This window comes from Gavialis gangeticus, unplaced genomic scaffold (genome assembly GCF_001723915.1).
Source record: "Gavialis gangeticus isolate Ggan-Ray unplaced genomic scaffold, GavGan_comp1, whole genome shotgun sequence".
NCBI lineage: Eukaryota > Metazoa > Chordata > Crocodylia > Gavialidae > Gavialis > Gavialis gangeticus.
Window position 1 is genome coordinate 26,091,386 of NW_017728997.1, and position 18,001 is coordinate 26,109,386.

The 18,001-nt window shown below is 42.6% G+C and overlaps 1 protein-coding gene across 1 annotated transcript in view; it reads left to right on the forward strand.

Annotated features, from left to right (window-relative positions):
• DNAH12 (dynein axonemal heavy chain 12) overlaps window positions 1–18,001 on the forward strand; it is a 208,952-nt gene that overhangs the window by 178,211 nt on the left and 12,740 nt on the right. The window contains exons 64-71 of the mRNA XM_019504991.1: window positions 481–625; window positions 4,404–4,554; window positions 4,879–5,132; window positions 6,285–6,425; window positions 8,796–8,933; window positions 10,031–10,264; window positions 13,097–13,285; window positions 15,340–15,443. Coding sequence (XP_019360536.1) covers window positions 481–625; window positions 4,404–4,554; window positions 4,879–5,132; window positions 6,285–6,425; window positions 8,796–8,933; window positions 10,031–10,264; window positions 13,097–13,285; window positions 15,340–15,443 — 1,356 coding nt within the window. The remainder of the gene's footprint in view (window positions 1–480; window positions 626–4,403; window positions 4,555–4,878; window positions 5,133–6,284; window positions 6,426–8,795; window positions 8,934–10,030; window positions 10,265–13,096; window positions 13,286–15,339; window positions 15,444–18,001) is intronic.

Here is an 18,001-nt window from a genome sequence, read left to right on the forward strand (position 1 = left end):
AGCTCTCCTTCCCTGCCAGGGGTCCCCCCCTCTCAACTTACCTGAGCTTCCCACGCCGGGGCAGCCACGTGCTCCCAGCCCAGAAAGGGCTGGGGCTTCTGGCTGGGGGGGTGGAGCCAGGCCCCACTGTTGTTGGAGATTGCCAGGCTTTCCCTGAGACCTACTGCCCTTGGTTTCTGTCACTTTTGACAGGAACCAAGGGCAAAGAAATATTAATTTTCTACATTTTTTTTAGGGGCCTTGTGGGCCAGATAGAAAGGCCTCGCAGGCTGCATCCTGCCCATGGCATATTTTGCCCACCCCTGGTCTAGTAAGTAGTAGAGTAACCATGGGATTCATTGCAGATTGCTGGAAGGAATGATAATATAGAATGAATTTTATTAATTACATTGCACATGATCTTCCAATTTAATTATCTTTAATCAGCATGAAAAACTAAACTCCAACATTTACAATAATAGTCAGTGCTTTTTCCTTTAGGAATCATGTTACTGAAAACATAAGTGAATGGCGAAAAATCTATGATGACAAAGATCCACAAAACCTTCCTTTACCAAAACCAATGAACACGATGTTGAATGAGCTACAAAAGATGATCATTATTCGGTGCCTCAGACCAGACAAGGTAAAAGGATATGCAAATGTGTTTGTAGATGATAACTTCACATAATGCAGTTTGTGCTGATTGTTATAGCATCTAGTTTCTTCTTCAAGTGCTTGTCTGTACATAATGGCATTTCTCCAGTGCAAGTGTATTTTGTATATTTAAGATGGGTGGGAAGATTTTTGGCCATCATAAGCGCTTTGATCCTGTACCACAGGCATTATCTGCTTCATCATCTGCTTCACTGCTACAGCATCACTCTTATACATCGCTCTTATACATACTAAGGCATAAGGGGCTCAGCCATCCCCTTCTAATGATTTATAGCTTCAGAGCCATGGTAAGGTCCATATTCTTGGTGGACTCAGCAAATTGTATTGTTATATAGATTTAAGGCATCTGGTGTTAGCAGGGATTTAGTGCATCTAATATAGTCTTTAGCCATTCAGAAACATTACTTTTTTAAAATTTGTGTTAGGAAAATAAATTCTGGTAACTGGCCAAGCCAAGACCTGAAATAAAGTCTCTGAGTTTTAAGAACTGTCTTTCCTATGAAGTGGCTGCCTATCATTAATGACAGGTTTTGTTTGCCTCAGAAGAGGGTACATACTAAAAAATATTCTGTCTGTTGGTCTCTTTCAAAAAAGAACTTAGTAGGTTTGCTTCAAACCTTTCCTTTGGACCATTCGCTGAGGCCATTCTCAGCTCCAGGCAGGCAAAATTGTCAACAAGAATCTTCTTATCTAGCCTCCAGCCTCTGTGCTTCTTCCTCTAAGGCTGCCCTAAATGGAGTGTTTGGGATCAGGAGCTCTTTAGATGGGAAGACAAAGATAACTTAACCCTTCTATGTCTGAAAGGCCTGCAAAGCACAACATTGGGACCAGACCATTTGGTGCACTTCCAAGTAAGAGGACAGCATCCCCCAGTTCCTCACTTGATACTTGTAACTTTGGCACCATTGAGGTAACACTTAAATGCTCATGTGTTTATTGCTAGCTGAAACACTTTGGAAACCACTGGCTTGGATTCTGTATTGGTTAAGGAACTGAAGGGTAATTCTTCTCTTCCCTTTATATGTTGATATATGTACTTTGTGGATACACCTTGAAGATATTCAAGGTGCATATACAACCCCAGCAAATTGTGATCTTTAATATGTTTAGTGTAAGTGAATCAGGATAAGAATACAAGTGGATGCTACATCTGAGAAAAACACAGTTACTATAAAGTGGATCTGCTATGGCTAGACTTCTCATAGCAGATTGCTGGGGCCCTTTGCTGATTTTGGACTCTTACCATCACTGTCCAGGTAGTAGGAAAGGAGGCGCAGGCAAAGCAGACTCTGCTCTTTGATTAGGCCTCTCTGGAATTGACCTCTTCTAAGATTATTACAGTTGTATCAAAAGGAAAGAAAGGCAAAGAAATAAACAATCACAAAGTAACAAGGAGTTACTTTGACCCAAAAGTAACTGCTTGCTGCCTCCTTGTCAGGTGGTGTGCATTGGCAATGCTTAGGGGGTACACATGTACTCCCTGAGTGTGGCGGTGCACCCCCTGCAAAAAGGCACTGCTGGTGGTGCCTGTGGACAGTCTCTGCTTGCCGCCCACACTGCCAGCGGTGTCTGCAGGTGGTCCGTGATCACTGCTGGCTGCCATCAGCTCCATTTGTGGGTGGTTGCCGATTGCTGGTCAGCATTCGCCACCCTCCCCTGCCGCCACCAGCAGCGCCACGGCTGCCTATGGGAGCTCCCCACTTGTCATCGCCATGCTCCCACCACTGACAGTGCTGCTGCTGCCTGCGGGAGCGTGCTGTGCCCCCCACCCACCAGAGGCATGCAGTATTCATGGTGGTGTGTATGTATACCTGACCACATAGTTCTTTCAGTTAACTAAAAATGAAATAAATAGAATATATGTTCTATTAAGTTTCCATTTTCTTCTTACACTTTAGCCTTCTGGAATTCCAGTGATGTTGATGTAAAAATCATCAGACGTGTTCTAGTTTTACCTAAACATCCTTAATATATGCATTATATATTTAGCTCTTGCTTATAATGATCAGTTTATGACTTTGGAAGTAAAACTAGAGTACCACTTACAAGTATTATTCACCTCTTAGACGTTAGGGATTTATAACTATTTGATTGTTTCAAATATCTGTTTAGGTACACTTCATTTTTCTCTGAGTCATAGCAGCACTGTAAGAACAATCAGAAGGCATTGTTTTTAATTGGTATTAATTTAAAATTTAACAACACCTAAAATTGCAGAATATTTGGAATAAAAACTCCTTTTTATAAATATATACTTTTTGTGTTTCTGTCTGTACAACAGTAGTAGCTGGGCTCAGTTTTGAATTACATCTATCTATGCTTTGTGCATCTTTCAAGGCAAAAACATAGACTTCTATTAGAATTCATGAAAAGTAAAATGTGCTTATGTCACACTGAATGGCAGCTACCTCAGGCCAGGTTTTGCTGTGGACAACATGAAGGCAATGCAGCTAAAATGATAAAATGAGAGCATTATACTTCTCCACTTTGAGTGCTCCATCCCTTGCAATCCTACTTTGTCCTTTTGAAGGTTCCCCCCTATTCCATGAATGAGTCCTGGGTTTGTAAATGGATAGTCTTGCAGATAAGTTTCTAGGCCACTAGGAGTAGATGCTCAAAAGCTAGAATGAGAGGGTACATCCCTCTGTCTTTTGCAGAGGATCATGGAGGTGTGATCACCCAGGCAGTAACAGAGTCCTTTAATTACAGCATGTGGCTGCTGGTGGTTAGAGGAGAAGTCATGGAGCAACTAGGCAATGCGTGTAACCTATTGGGTAGGACCTCAGAAACATGTATTAAGAATGTAAGCTTATCTAAGCTTGGATGTTTGAAAGGTCTTAGATTCTGAACGTTATCAGATTCCTTCAAATTTAGTTTTAATGTTTAAGGTTCTGAGTTACCCAGCATCAGGGCCAGATTAACCCTTTAGTGGGCCCTAGGCAAACAAACTTGTGGGCCCCTATTTAATACTGTGTATTTATATTACTTTTTTCACTCAATAATTACAATATGTGAAATAAGCACAGCTGGGCTCCTTCTTCACTTAGGGCCCTAGGCATGTGCCTAGTTTGCTTATGCGTTAGTCCGGCCCTGTCCAGCATGCGATGGAGAAGAGACATTTTTCATCTTTCCTTTTCTGGCTGGCCGGCCAGTTTTAACTCTGTTAAACCTGAGTTGTTTATAAGAACCTAAGAAGTACCATGCTAAGTCAGGACAATGGTCCATCTAACTCAGTATCCTGTCTCTGACGGTGACAAAAGTGGGTGCTTTAGAGGGACAGCATATGAGTAGTCTATCTAGAGTGATTTATCCCTTGTCATACCCTCCTTGGAATCCACTGTCATTGATTGAGATGTTCCAAATGGTTCTGTTAGTCTACTGAGTGACTCTTCAGCTAGTTGTGTAGCTGGAATGGCAGCGTAATAGACTGTTTTAATTCAGTGCAGAATTGTTACTTTTTCTTGACTCTGTCCTTGCCTGCCCCTTGTTGTGCAAACATTCCCCAGTGGACTCTTTGTATTGTGTCAGCATCACAGCTTGGCACAAGATAGCTGCAAGAATACCAGGGATTAGGTCCCAAGGATGTAGAAGAGCTGTACAGAGTAACTGTGCTACTCAGTTGCTGTATTATCCCTATCCAGCTCCTTGGTTTACATAATGATTTGAGAAACAACAAACAGGATGAAAGCAATTTTGCATACAACAGAACCTTATATGCTAAAAATTATATTTACTCTTTTAAACAGATTAGTCTGGCCATAACAGTCTTTGTAACGGATAAACTGGGGAAGAAGTTTGTAGAGCCACCACCGTTTGATCTAACAAAAAGTTACTTGGATTCAAACTCAACAATCCCGCTAATATTTGTGCTATCTCCAGGAGCAGATCCTATGTCCAGTAAGTATATGCTATGGAGTTTTTCACTTCCTAGCTCTACAAAACAATGACAGAGAGGCAGACTATTATAAATGTACAGCTTTTCAGATTAAAGGCCTGTTTCTCCCTTTTCTTGCACCTTGTGGGTTCATTTTTACCTTTGTAAGTAGGTTTAGAATGTTGTTGGGTCAGGCTGGTTATATACTGTAACATTTGATGAATTATGAAAAAACTTGCATCTAAATAATATACTATCATGTTGTACATAGATTTCAACAAAATAGTTGCCATCAAAGATTAATTGACTTTTACTCAAATGCTAAAAGCTTGCACCTTTTATCCAAGGTCTTCTGAAATTTGCAAATGATAAAAGCATGGTTGGAAATAAGTTTCAAGCCATCTCACTGGGACAAGGACAAGGACCTATTGCTGCAAAAATGATTAAAGAAGGAATGGAAGAAGGGACCTGGGTTTGCTTGCAGAATTGTCATCTGGCTGTTTCCTGGATGCCAATGCTAGAGAAAATCTGTGAAGAATTTAACAGTGAAACCTGTCATCCTTTTTTCAGACTTTGGCTCACCAGTTACCCATCTCCTAAGGCATAGTATCTGTTTAATATTGTGTAATAAACATTTCCACCAAAAAAAATCACCATGCAGTTCTGGCTCAAGGAAGGGGCACATTTTTTTTAAATATACCCATCCTACTACAAGATTATTATGAAATTATTTATATTATCAAAATAGAATCAACAAATATTAGAATAAAATGTATGTAGATTCTTTATTACAAAACAGTGAATTTTCTGCTTAATATTTATGTTTTGCACTCAAAAGTATGGTTTTCATTTTTAATGGTCAAGAAAGTAAAGGTACTTTAAAAGTGTATTTATGTTTTGCTTTATGTTCGGTTCCAGCATCTATATTTTGACTGTTTATTGCTTGGAACAAATCATGATGAAACAATGATATTTTATTTGCAGAAGAGTCCTGTACATTAATTTATGTTAGTGAAAAAAGTCAATATTTTCACATTTAATTATGAATTACAAAAAAAACTAACTTTTTTTATTAAAATCAATTATAAAGTGATAAAGTCTTATCTCAGTGCTTTGCAAACATTTTAAGGCACTTCCTCTGCTTTGAGGAATTTACAGTCTAGGAACCTAATCCTGAAAACACGTTCTTATTAGGAAGGAGGAGAAAATGTGGAAGTATTCTTAACTTTTTTTTTTTTTTTACGTTGGCCAAAAGTAGTTTTGCTGTTAGGTCTACATCTACTGTAGCAGTCTTTATAGCCCTAGCTCATATAAGCAGAAGTTGTTTCAGCCAGAGTGTATAGTCTAGTCATTGTCTACAATACAAAACAGTAAGGATGGCTTTTGGGTTTTTAATGTTTTAGGCAGTAATGTAAATCTGTTGAACACAAGTGACTGCATTGTCCCTTTGCATACAATCTGCACATTTTATTGCTCTCCATCAGTTTGCCACAAATTATCTAAGGCCTGAATTTGGCATTGTGCATTCAATTTTTAAGACTTTGAATATCAAGAACACGTTAAAAATACAAATACGTCCCAGAGACATCTCATCTTCTGCTGGTTTAAATATATACATTGTAATATATACATTTGAAGTAAGAGCTGTATGCTGTATCCAGCTGGTAAGAGACACAACAGAGAAGCACTAATCCTTACAATGTAACAGTTTTCCACATTCACCTAATGCAGTGTTACTATTTGTTTCATCTAGTTTCCAGCTACCATTCTGCAAAATGGAGTAAAGATGACAAATGAGCCTCCTACTGGCCTCCGGTTAAACCTACTACAGTCGTATCTTTCTGATCCTATTTCTGATCCCAGTTTCTTCTCTGGCTGCCCTGAAAAGGAGTTGGTAATTTGCTTGCCTTTTTACAATTTTTTAAATATGTTTTTTATCAGCAAATGTACTTTATCACCAAATTCAAATCTAAAACATTCCTTAAAATTATGAACTCTTGTTCTGAGTGACAATAAATAACGGAAGTGAAGGAAGACTCTCATACAGCTATAGGTCAAATGAACATTCAGGTGTTATTAAATTATCAAAGCTGGAAATCCCAATGCCAGTTACGCTGTAGTAAAACAAAAACAGTAGGAAGTCCCTCAATGGAGGAAGGAACTCTCTGGGGCTCTACCAGGGCGAGATGTCCATAAAACAAAGTCTTTAGTCTCAGCCTTATAGCCTTATAGGTTAGGGACAGACATTCAAAAAGCCTGAGCCTGAATTGATTCAACCTTTGTACGTTAGTCTAACCTAGCTAAGCTGAACTGGTACCAACCATACAGACAATCCCTACGGACTGAGGAAATCCAGGCACATGCCTGCAGTGGCTCAGGCTAGAAGCCAGGGGGAGCTAGAGCAGCCCTCCTTGCCCTTCCGCTGAGCTAAACTGAGGGGGGCATGGCCAGGCCCTGGCAGGACTTCCTCATTAAGAAGGTCTGCCTGTAGGTCCCAGGCTTTTCCCTGCTGGCTGCACAAGGGGTGGGAGCGATGTCAGCCCCCAGACCCTTGCTAAAATTCTGAGGTAAGGTAGGGTGTGCGGTGCATGCATCTGTTGATACAGAGCTTTTCAATCTCCCTCCCTGCTTGTCAGACTGTCTGCAGCAAACTGACAGGGAAGCAAGGCAGCCCAGAGCTGATAAGTCTTTATTGCCCAATTAGCAAAACAATAGCCTCTCTCTCATTACTTCAAACTCTTCTTAAACAGTTTATGGGGGTATTAATTAGCTCAGAAAGCTCTGTTCTGTCTGCCTGCCTGTCCCTATGAAATTGGAGAGATGCACACACAGACACTTCTCAGCATTAGCTAGGATACTACGTGCTTAGGGTCTGTGGGGCTGGGGTCCATGCTGTGGGAGATGGGAGTGGGGGGATTTCCTGCTTGAGCAGCAAGGGGGGTTAGGACAGGGGGGAGCCAGCAGACCCTTCCTACTGTTTTTGTTTTACTCCACTCTGCTGGAGCCTTGTACAACGCTAGCTAGCCTACCACATGCTGGCTATGGTCTGTGCCGTGGGAGACAGGAGGAAGAGATCCCTGCTTAAGCAGCAAGTGGTGAGAGGGGAAGGGGAGGGGGGCATAGGGAAGCCAGCAGACCCTGCTGTGTCTGCAAGTCTGTGCATAGGAAGTGGAGAGGAAGGGTGAGCCTTGCTGTGGAGCAGAGAGCCCTGCCCAGCCCAGAGAGAATGCCAGGATGCTGGGGGTGTCTGGTTTATTTTAAACCAGCAAGGGGTCTGGGATAGACATTGCATAAACTGGTTTGAACCAAATCAGTTAAACCTAGTCTAATGTAGTATCAGACTTATCTCAAACCGGTTTCAGTCATTTTCAAACTGGTTTATGGGCATTGAACATTTGTTCTGTTACAGGTTTAAACCAGTTTCTGATCACTTAAACCAGTTTATGTGCAATGTCTGTCCCTAGTCATAAGAATTCTTGATTATTGAACCACTCATTGCAGCACATTGTCCACTGCTCCCAGCTTGTTATTTGTTGGGAATAAGTGCATAGTTAGTGCAAAGGACTTGTTTCCATGTAAAGCTACAGTAATTAAATGAAACTGAAAAAAACTACTAAATCACTTCTTTCCAAGCAAAACCCAGATACACAAATACCATTCTTGAGCCATACCTATTAAACATACAGAAGTGGAGACAGGGGGAGGAGGGACTGTTGTGCTGTTCTAAGACAGGGGAACCCCTTCCTTAATCCCAGTTGGCAATCAGCTGAAGTCAAGGGTAGGTTTGAGAGAACTGAAGGAGACCTGACACTATCACATCACCAGTATCTTAACCTAATCTTGTTCCCATAAAAACACAGGATAATCATTGCTGAGCTAATGATCATTGGAAAGATGTTCTCATTAGCAGAGTGCAGTGTTATCAACTGTTACTAGTTAATAAAGAAAGGTCCCATCCTGCAGACTCTTGCTTCTGAATGTAGTACTATTGGACTCGGTGAAACCAACTGGCACCGTTCAGGACCTTAGTAGTAAGGTGTGGCAGGATTAACCTCTAGCACATTAAATATTAAGTACATTTGTTATACAGTTATATACTAAGGTTTCAAAAATATCAAATGATATTCAAATTCCAGTGCTTTTATCTTACACTCACTATTTGGTAATTTACTGTGTTTGCTTACCAGCCATCTGCCTAAACTAAAGATCATGTGCAGCTTAGACTAATAATCATTTTTATTTTTTTTCTTTTCTTTTCTTAAAGATATGGGAAAAATTGCTATTCGGGGTTTGCTTTTTTCATGCTCTGGTTCAGGAAAGAAGGAAATTTGGGCCTCTCGGTTGGAATATCCCCTATGGATTTAATGAATCAGATTTGCGAATCAGTATCAGACAGCTGCAGGTAAAGTAATGTATAGCATAATAGAAGCTGTGTTTATATGCTCATACAGTTGTAGGCAGATTTCCACAACTATAATTCATGTTTCTGTGGGTGCTGAGACAGAGATAAATAATGAAGACTGTTGTTATATTTATGAAAATATTGTCATTCATGAGATTAAGAGAAATCTGAAAGTGTTCACAAAGCTATTTTGAATACATAACAATGGAATTAAATCTGTGTGCTAAAAGAGGAATCACTTTCTAGTGGGTAATATTACTCTAGGGAAAGCTGTTTGGGGGTTGGTCATTGGTCTTAACTATCAGAAGAAGTTTTGAGACACAGAAGATCGTCAAAGAATTCCTGTCCAAGTAAGTCCAGGGGTCATGTCAGTATGTGACCAACTAACCTAGTAAGAATCATAAGAGTTTAGGGAAGTAATTACAAATGTTGAAACTGAGTAATTGGAAAAGCTTTAAAAAAAGTGTCACCAGGACTTTTCTGTTCTGGTACAAACATAGACATACCTGGTCTTAGGATAAATGCAAAGTCTTCCTAGCCCAAGAAACATCACAAGGGAACTGGCAACAAAAAGACGCATGGTTTGGTAGGAAAAGTAGGCTGAGGAAGTATTCTAATATTATAAAAGCCTTAGTCTGTCTGTCCCTAATGCTTTATTCGCACTCTGATTGACTGTCTGAAACAACCAATCGGAGTGTGAGCATTCAGACAGCAGTTGGTGGCTATGCCACCATGACAGTGGTGGCAGAGCGGGGGGGCGAGGTGCTGCCCTGCAGCCTGAGGTGACAACAGCAACAGAGTGGGAGGGAGGCAGCTCTGGCCCAAAGTGGTGGGCAGGGGGCAGGGGGAGAGCAGGCGTAGCCCTGGCCCTGGCCCTGGCCCAGCCCAAAGTGGTGGAGGGGAGCGGGGAGCGGACCTGAACCCAGACTCAGCCCCCGCCCGAAGTGGCAGGTGGGAGAGAGCTGGGGAGCGGTTCCAGCCCTGGCCAGTGTGGGGTGGACACAGGCTTCTGTCCCCACCTGTCATTCTTGATGGGCAATTTGCTAGCTTTAGGGTGGTATGAAATCTCCTAGATTTGCCTGTATTTTCTGTTTCAGTTATTCATAAATGAGTATAACCAGGTGCCATTTGAAGCTATATCTTATCTAACGGGTGAATGTAACTATGGAGGTCGAGTGACAGACGATTGGGACAGACGTTTACTACTGACTATGCTAGATGATTTTTATAATCCAGATATAATTGAAAATCCACACTACAGATTTTCTCCCAGTGGCAACTACCACGCGCCACCAAAAGGAACCTATGAGGACTATCTTGAATTTATTAAGGTATCTTATTTTCTTTGAATACTGGAAGCTCAAGAAGTTTGGTCAATTTAGATTCCTTACTGCTGGAAAAAACTTTCAGTGATGTATATTATCTTTTATTTGTTCAGATATTACACAAAAATTTCCTCTTTGTGAATGTAAGAAATTAATGCTATTTAGTACTTTTATAATATCTTTCCTCCAAGGATCTCAGACTGCCTTACTAAACAATGATTAATCTTCACAATATCTATACATGACTGAACTGCAGTAACTTCCAAGGTAGAGCACAAGAGATAAGCTACTGCTATTTTGTATAGCAAGGGAAGAACGCCACATCTAATTAGACTGTCAAGGGAATTTAGACCAAACAAATTAGTTTAAGGGTTAACAGGCCTGCTCATACAAAAAAATGCAAATGGATCTTCAGTGACATTGAACACCATATGCCATGACAGTAATGTCTCTAAGAAGTATTTCTGTAGCACACTGTAGCACTGCAGCATTAGATATTTTATAAGAGGTCATTCATCCAAGTACTGACCTGCTCAGTCTCTCACTGGCTTGTGAAATCTGACAGTACCAGAGCACAAAGGGATCAATGTGAAATATTAGGTGGTTTCATTCAGAACATCTGCTAAGAATGCAGCTGGTGTCTTGGGCCGGGAACAAGGATTCATTTTATGGGCATAGGAATTGTTCCTAGGATGGGTGACTTCAGACACATGGGAAGAAAAACACTTTAAACAGATCCTAATGGTCATGACTGGTGTTGTAATTTTTTCTTGTTACTTTTATGTTGGATTCAAAATAGCAAAAGTAGAAACAAAGTCTGCAAAAGCTGAAACCAATACATAAGTAAGCAGCCCTCAGGGGTCAGGCTTCTCAATAGTTTTTTTTTAACATTTTTTTTCCTGTGCATCCTTCTTAGCTGGGTGTCCTCTACCCCTAAATGCTGGGTTCCCTTGTAGGTTTTTTCATGATCTAAGACAATGGTTCTTAACCAGTAGACTGCAGCTATGCCATGGCAATGCTGCAAGGGGGATACTTGGAGAAGTCAGACCATCCCATTCCTCCAGCCCAAATTTTCCTGTGGCACAAGTCAATACTGGGCTGAGATGCTACACTGCGCCATGTGCAATAACCCTCAAATGAGAAGCAGTATAGTTATCTTAGTGCAGCCCTGCATGCACACTTATTAGCCCAAGTGCAGCTCTGCACTAATGCAGCTATATTGCTCCTAACTGGAAGAGCATGTGCAGAGCTAGCTTGGGTAACTGCAAGGCATGGCCCTGCACTGATGTGTTGCCACACTAAGCTGTCCACACCACGCTACTTCAGATTCTGCTCACCTCCTTTCAGTTCTAGAGTTGCATAAATTTCTGTGGGGATGTTGAGGTGGCTCACAGGATCAGAAAGGGTGAGAACCGCTGATCTAAGGATCTGTAGGATTTGAAGCTCCACATTTGTTGCAGTCCAGTGTGCGCAGTTCCTTGAGGTGGTCAGCAGTTAGCTAAGGATGGCAATGAGATGAGAATCTCTTAACAATGGCTTTCTGCTGTAACCCGGGCGGTACTCCAAGAGGTACCCCCTCTCCAATTGAAGGGATCAAAGCAGGTGCACAAGTGCTGTGGGAGGTGTAGGGACTCTCCTCCCTCTAAAGAGCAGAGCCAGACCACCAATGGGGACTTAACCATATGCCTTTTAATACTGGGAATATAACAGGCATAAATCAGAGGGTATAGTGGACACTACAATGCCCCAAGGGGGCAGGATTCAACAAAGGTTAGACACTTACAATCATTAAAAAACAGGGTTAACAAAATATAAAACACAAACAGCGGAACAAACAATACCAGTTGGTGAAATGTCAAATGACAAGGAAATATAGGGCCTTGGTACCTAGAGGGGGAGAACAATAGCCCTTTTCCACTGCAAGAAGATTTGCTTTTTGTTATTTCGCTCACCCCAAGTCACCTTAGCTGGGACTTGAACCCAGATCTCCCATGTGGAAGGCAGGAACAATGCCACACACCCACCACTGGAGGCGCTGCTCCAGCCTGCTAGTGGTCTTGATCTCCCTGGAGCCCCAGCCTCATGTCAAGCTGCCTGGCCTCTGGTTGGATGAGCTGGAAGCAGAGCTGGGAACCCCTCAGATTGCTGCTCAGATCCTGACTGGAGCGGGGGAGCCTCTCCTGCTGGCTGCAGCCTCTTGTAGGGGATCCTGGAGCCCAGTGGGGAGCCTCTTCTGCTGGCTGCATGCTGTGCTGCTGAGGGTCCCACTGCTGCCTGCAGGTCCTGCTCTTTCAGGCTCTTCTGGGGCACTGCTCCTGCCCAGCTGGCTCAGCTCTTGCAAGCTCTGTGAAGCTCCTTCCTTGTCCCTCACTGGTCTCTTCCCTGAGTCAGCCCATGCTGCCCCTTTTATCCCCCTCCAGGTGACCCAAGGGGCCAGTCGGGACATGGGGGGGGCGGTGAGTCTCTGGGGCCTGATTGGTGCCGAAAGGGAATCCCAAGTCCTCCAATCATGTTTTACCCCTTCAAAACCCCTGGGCCAAATCATTACCAGATTGCTGAGGAAAGGGAATCCCAAGTCCTCCAATCATCTTTTGCCCTTTCAAAACCCCTGGGCCAGGTCACTGCCAGCCAGCCCGTCACACTGCATTTGTAAATGCTGTAAGAACTGCTGTTCTATAGCCAGTATTATTCTGTGAAGTTGTTCTGTAAAGGCCTGATTCAACTCATACTGGAGTTTGTGATAGCTTTTTCAGCAACACCAATAAGTTTTGGCTCAGACCTGTAATGAACTGTTTTATCTAATGAGGATGTGTACTACTTTAATGTGTTTTGTTGTAGAATCTTCCATTTAATCAACAGCCAGAGGTGTTTGGATTGCATGAAAATGTGGATATTTCGAAGGACCTCCAGCAAACAAAACTCCTCTCTGAGTCTCTGATATTAACACAAGGAGGAAGCACACAGGGAGGCTCTGCTGGCAGCAGCGACAGTACTTTGTACGAAATAGCTGACGATGTTCTCAGCAAGGTAGTGTAAAAAGCCATTAAAGTTTTCTGCTAATTCACCCCTACAGATATTCTCTTTGCGACCTGGCCAACTTCATGGCCCTCCTGAGGATTTTGGTTTGCATGGTAGACAGGTGGTTGTGTTGTCTCAAATGCTGCCTTCACCTCTTGTGTAGATGGCAGAAGTACAGTCTGTTTGTGCTTGAAAGCATCCATCCTAAGAAAACTGCAACTGCCCAACCTGCAAAAGCTTCCTCAGTAACAACATAGGTTGCTGAGAAAATCTACAGCCTCTCTCTGTTGACTTCACACAGTACATTTTTTAAGGTGCTGGTTATTAGTTTTGATGCACAAGTGACACCTCTACACTTCAGGGTGGCATGTCTGAGCCTGGATTGCTACACTGATACCCCACCCACCTGTTTCATTCACATGTTCCAAACCCAGAAGCATGCACGTCTCTGAAGATGCTCTGGGGTATCTACCATGCTATTCTCAAGCATGCCATTGGTTGAGGTATTGAGAGCAGCTGCAGATGGGTGTCCTGCAGGGGCAATGCGTAAGGGGTGCACGCGAGTGCACATGCACTCCCTGAGTGTGGCGGTGCACCCCTTACAAAAAGGCACCTGCAGGCAGTTGCTGCTCGCCACCCCACTCCCCCACTGACACTGCTGGCAGCATCTTCAGGCAGTCAGTGATCCCTGCTGGCTGCTCTTGACACTGCTGGTGGCATCTGTGTGTGGTCGTCAACCCCTGGTTGGAGCTTGTCACCTCTGCCTTCACCACCACCAGCAATGCTGGAGGTAGTTTCATAGTTTCATAGTTTCTAGGGTCGGAAGGGACCTGAGCAGATCATCTAGTCCGACCCCCTGCCATGGCAGGAAAGAGTACTGGGGTCAAACGACCCCAGCAAGGTGTTCATCTAAAAGGTATCTGTGGAAGCTCCCGCTTACTGCTGCTGCACTCCTGCCACAGCCGTGCCCCTAGCTGCCAGGGGCATGCATCATTCATGGTGTCCTGTGATGTCTTCACCAGCATAGTTCTGGGTTTGTAGTGTGCTACTATGAGTGACTGGGGAGAGCTTAGAATGGTCCCTACTGGGAATACATGGTGACCACAGTGATGACATTTCCTAAAAGTTCTAGACTCAAGATACTTACAAGACTTTCTCCCTAAGACTAGGAGCATCCCTTATGACTCCTGAATAATGGAACGTCATCTCTAGGTGAAGCTCATCGGTACAGAGGATCTCTTTTGAGGTCTGGCTTCAGATTGTAGCACAATTTCTTTCTCTCTCACTCTCTTTCACCCCTCCCCACCCACCTTCCTTCCCCAATAAGAATTACCCCAATATGTGACATTTAACTTATTTGGGCTACAAGAACTGTCAAAACTCTCACACCAGCTATGTAGGAGTGTGAAAGAGAGTAGTTACAATCAACTGATCTTCTTGTTTGCTTTCATAATTCTGGAAGGGGTCAGATACCATGGTGCTGAGCCTGGTGTAATAATTTGGAAGAGAACAGTGTTTTTCTTAATAGAACATGTATTTATTGTAGTAGGATCCTGTCTTTTTCAACTCACCTCCTAGCTACCCCTCTTGTGTTAAATCTGTGATCCCTGTGTGTCATTTTACTCTGGGAATAACACTGTGGAAAGTATTAGACCATTCAGTACAGAATAAAAGTGCAAAACATACCAGGCTGGGAAAAGGCTGCAAGTAGACTGGAAGAGGTGTCATTGAGCAGCAGAAAACAGGAGGAAGAGAAATAGGTGCAATTAACCTGGGAAGTCAGTTCAGTATTATGGAACCACTTTACAACCATGAAACACTTATTGATAATTGTACACGATGCTAAAGATTTTAACGGTCATTTTTAAAATGACATTTTTAATTGCAATATCAGAGATATGTATTGATCAGATAGTCATTAAAGGGTGGTACAGAATATCTTTTCCTGTGGTGGTGATCTAGTTGTTATGAGCTTGTTTGCTTTGATTATGAGTTAAAAACAATTATAAGTCATAATGTATCTGCACTTGTCAAAGTATATTTAAATATGTTGACATTTACAGCTTCCAAATGATTTTGACATTGAGGCTTCACTACTAAAGTATCCTGTGAGATATGAAGAAAGTATGAACACTGTGTTGGTGCAAGAAATGGAGAGATTTAACAAGTAAGGAATTGTGTTAGTTAATTCAAACACATCTCTAATCATTCCCATAAGAGGCAATCCCACAGTGTGTCCAGTGTGGACTCTCACTTCTTAATGTGAGAGCATGTTTTCTTTGTTCCAGTTATAATTCCCTGATATCTACAATCCAAGTACTTTCCCCCCATTTGGAAAGGCAGACCATAGGGTGATTTATGGTTGAAGATCTAATGGGCAGATGAATTGATTGGGAAGGTGTGTCGTGTAGATGACCAAAGGAGAGGATTTGGAAAGGGGAATTGGAGGATGTGCATAAGTACATGTATGCATCGTTTGCTTTTTTTCATTTCTATTTTTACCTTCCTATTTTCATTGCTTTCACCTGTTCTCTTCCATCTCTTTGATTCTGTGCTTGTTGTCTTCCCCTCTCCCACTTCTATTCCTTATTATTTTTTCACCTCCTCCCATCTGTTTTCAACACTTTCTTTTTCCCTTCCCTGGATGCCCCTTCTTCCTACCTTTTTACTCTTTTTCATTCCTTCAAATCACTAGTCTAGACTCCTTCCTTTCCCCAAGTCCTAATGTTCTCTCCCATTACTATTTTTCTCCTGTTACCACCACCCCCCTAATGCATTTTTAGGATTATTGTTTTACTGTCCTTCCAGAGTGTAGACAGTATAAGACAAAAAATGTGTGAAACAAAATACCTCATTAGATTTTAGAAGTATTGTAGCAGAAATATTTTATTTCACATATAGAGAAACACATGAATGCAGGCCAAGCCCTACGAGGAGAGACTAGGGCACCTGGACCTCTTCAGCCTCTCCAAGAGAAGGTTGAGAGGCGACCTTGTGGCTGCCTATAAATTCATCAAGGGGGGCAGAAGGGAGTTGGTGAGGCTCTACTCACCAAGGCGCCCTGGGGGTCACAAAAAATAATGGCCATAAGCTAGCAGAGAGCAGATTTACACTGGACATTAGGAGGAACTTCTTCACAGTTAGAGTGGCCAAAATCTGGAATGGGCTTCCAGGGGAGGTGGTGCTCTCCCCTACCCTGGGGGTCTTCAAGAGGAGGTTGGATGAGCTTCTGGCTGCAGTCATCTGAACCCAGCACTCTTTCCTGTCTATGCAGGGGGTCAGACTCGATGATCTATGGAGGTCCCTTCTGACCCTAAAATCTATGAATCTATAACTCTGTCATTGAATCATTATATCCTCATAAGCATCCACTGCATGGTACTACCATTTTTTGCAAAGGTTTGCATCTTCCTGGGGCATTGGGGCTGAACAAAAGCTTTCCCAAAGATTTGGGAATTTCAGGCACCTGCAAGCTTCAGCTCTGGATCATAATTTTCTTTTATTTTGGGGATTTTAAAACTCAGGTTGTGTTTTGCTCTAACTCTTTGTAATCAAACAAAGATAAATTTTCATCTGACCTTTCTTCCAGACATTTCTTAACACATTGCTGATTGTTATGTGTTAAGTCTCTTGATGTTGGAAAGTCAGATGGAGAAACTTAGACATTACTGTAAATTAAAGTGATTTCTTCCTGGTGACAGAGCAAGACAATGCTAGGATCTGAAGTAGAGCTCAGGTCTCTTGATTGTCATGTTCTTCTATGCATTAGGTGTCTCCTAATGTACATTTATATACATGGAAAAAAAGACGTAATAGGCAACAATATGAACACAGTTTCTAGCTCTGCAAATTTTGCACGTTGTTGATGAGTGGGGATCCTGGTTTTCTCTGATTAAAAAAAAATAAATCACAAATTCTCTGATAAAAATTGCAAATTCTGATAGAACCTCCAAAATCTGCGATTAAATTAATGGTACTATATATATAGGTATCAAATGAACACAATGTTTTATTGACAATTTTTAAAAACAATTCATTTACAATTTTAAAGCAGTTTGGAAGCCTACCAGTGCCTCAATCACTATAATAACATACATTCTAAATACCTATACATTTTGGTATTTGATTTTGGGTTTTTTAGCATAGAAAATCAGAGCTTCCCCTGTCCCCTTACCTCATGAGGACGCAGGTCCAGGTTTCCCACTCCCAAGCCACATCCCACCAGCCCTGGCAGTGCCCCTCGATCCCCACCAACAGCCCCCACACCTTTGCTGGTGCCCCTCACTCCATGTCCACAGCCTCTCCCCGTACTGCTTGTGCCCTTGCTCCCCACCCACAGCCCCCTGCTCCCCCCAGCCCTGCCAGAGGGGGGCCCCAGCTGCCAGGGCTAGAGGGCCAGGAACCTGGGTCTGCAGTCCCCTGATCCCCACAGCAGTGCTCAAGCCCCAGCTGCCAGCCACAGGACGCAGTGGCTGTTGCACCAGATTTCATAGATTTCATAGACATTAGGGCTGGAAGGGACCTCGGAAGATCATCGAGTCCAGCCCCCCGCTCAAAGAGCAGGAAGTTAGCTGGGGTCGTAGGATCCCAGCAAGATAAGCTTCCAGTTTGCTCTTGAAGGTGTTCAATGTGGGTGCTTGAACCACCTCTGATGGCAGGCTGTTCCAGACCTTGGGGGCTCAGACAGTAAAGAAATTCTTCCTTATGTCCAGCCTGAAACAGTCT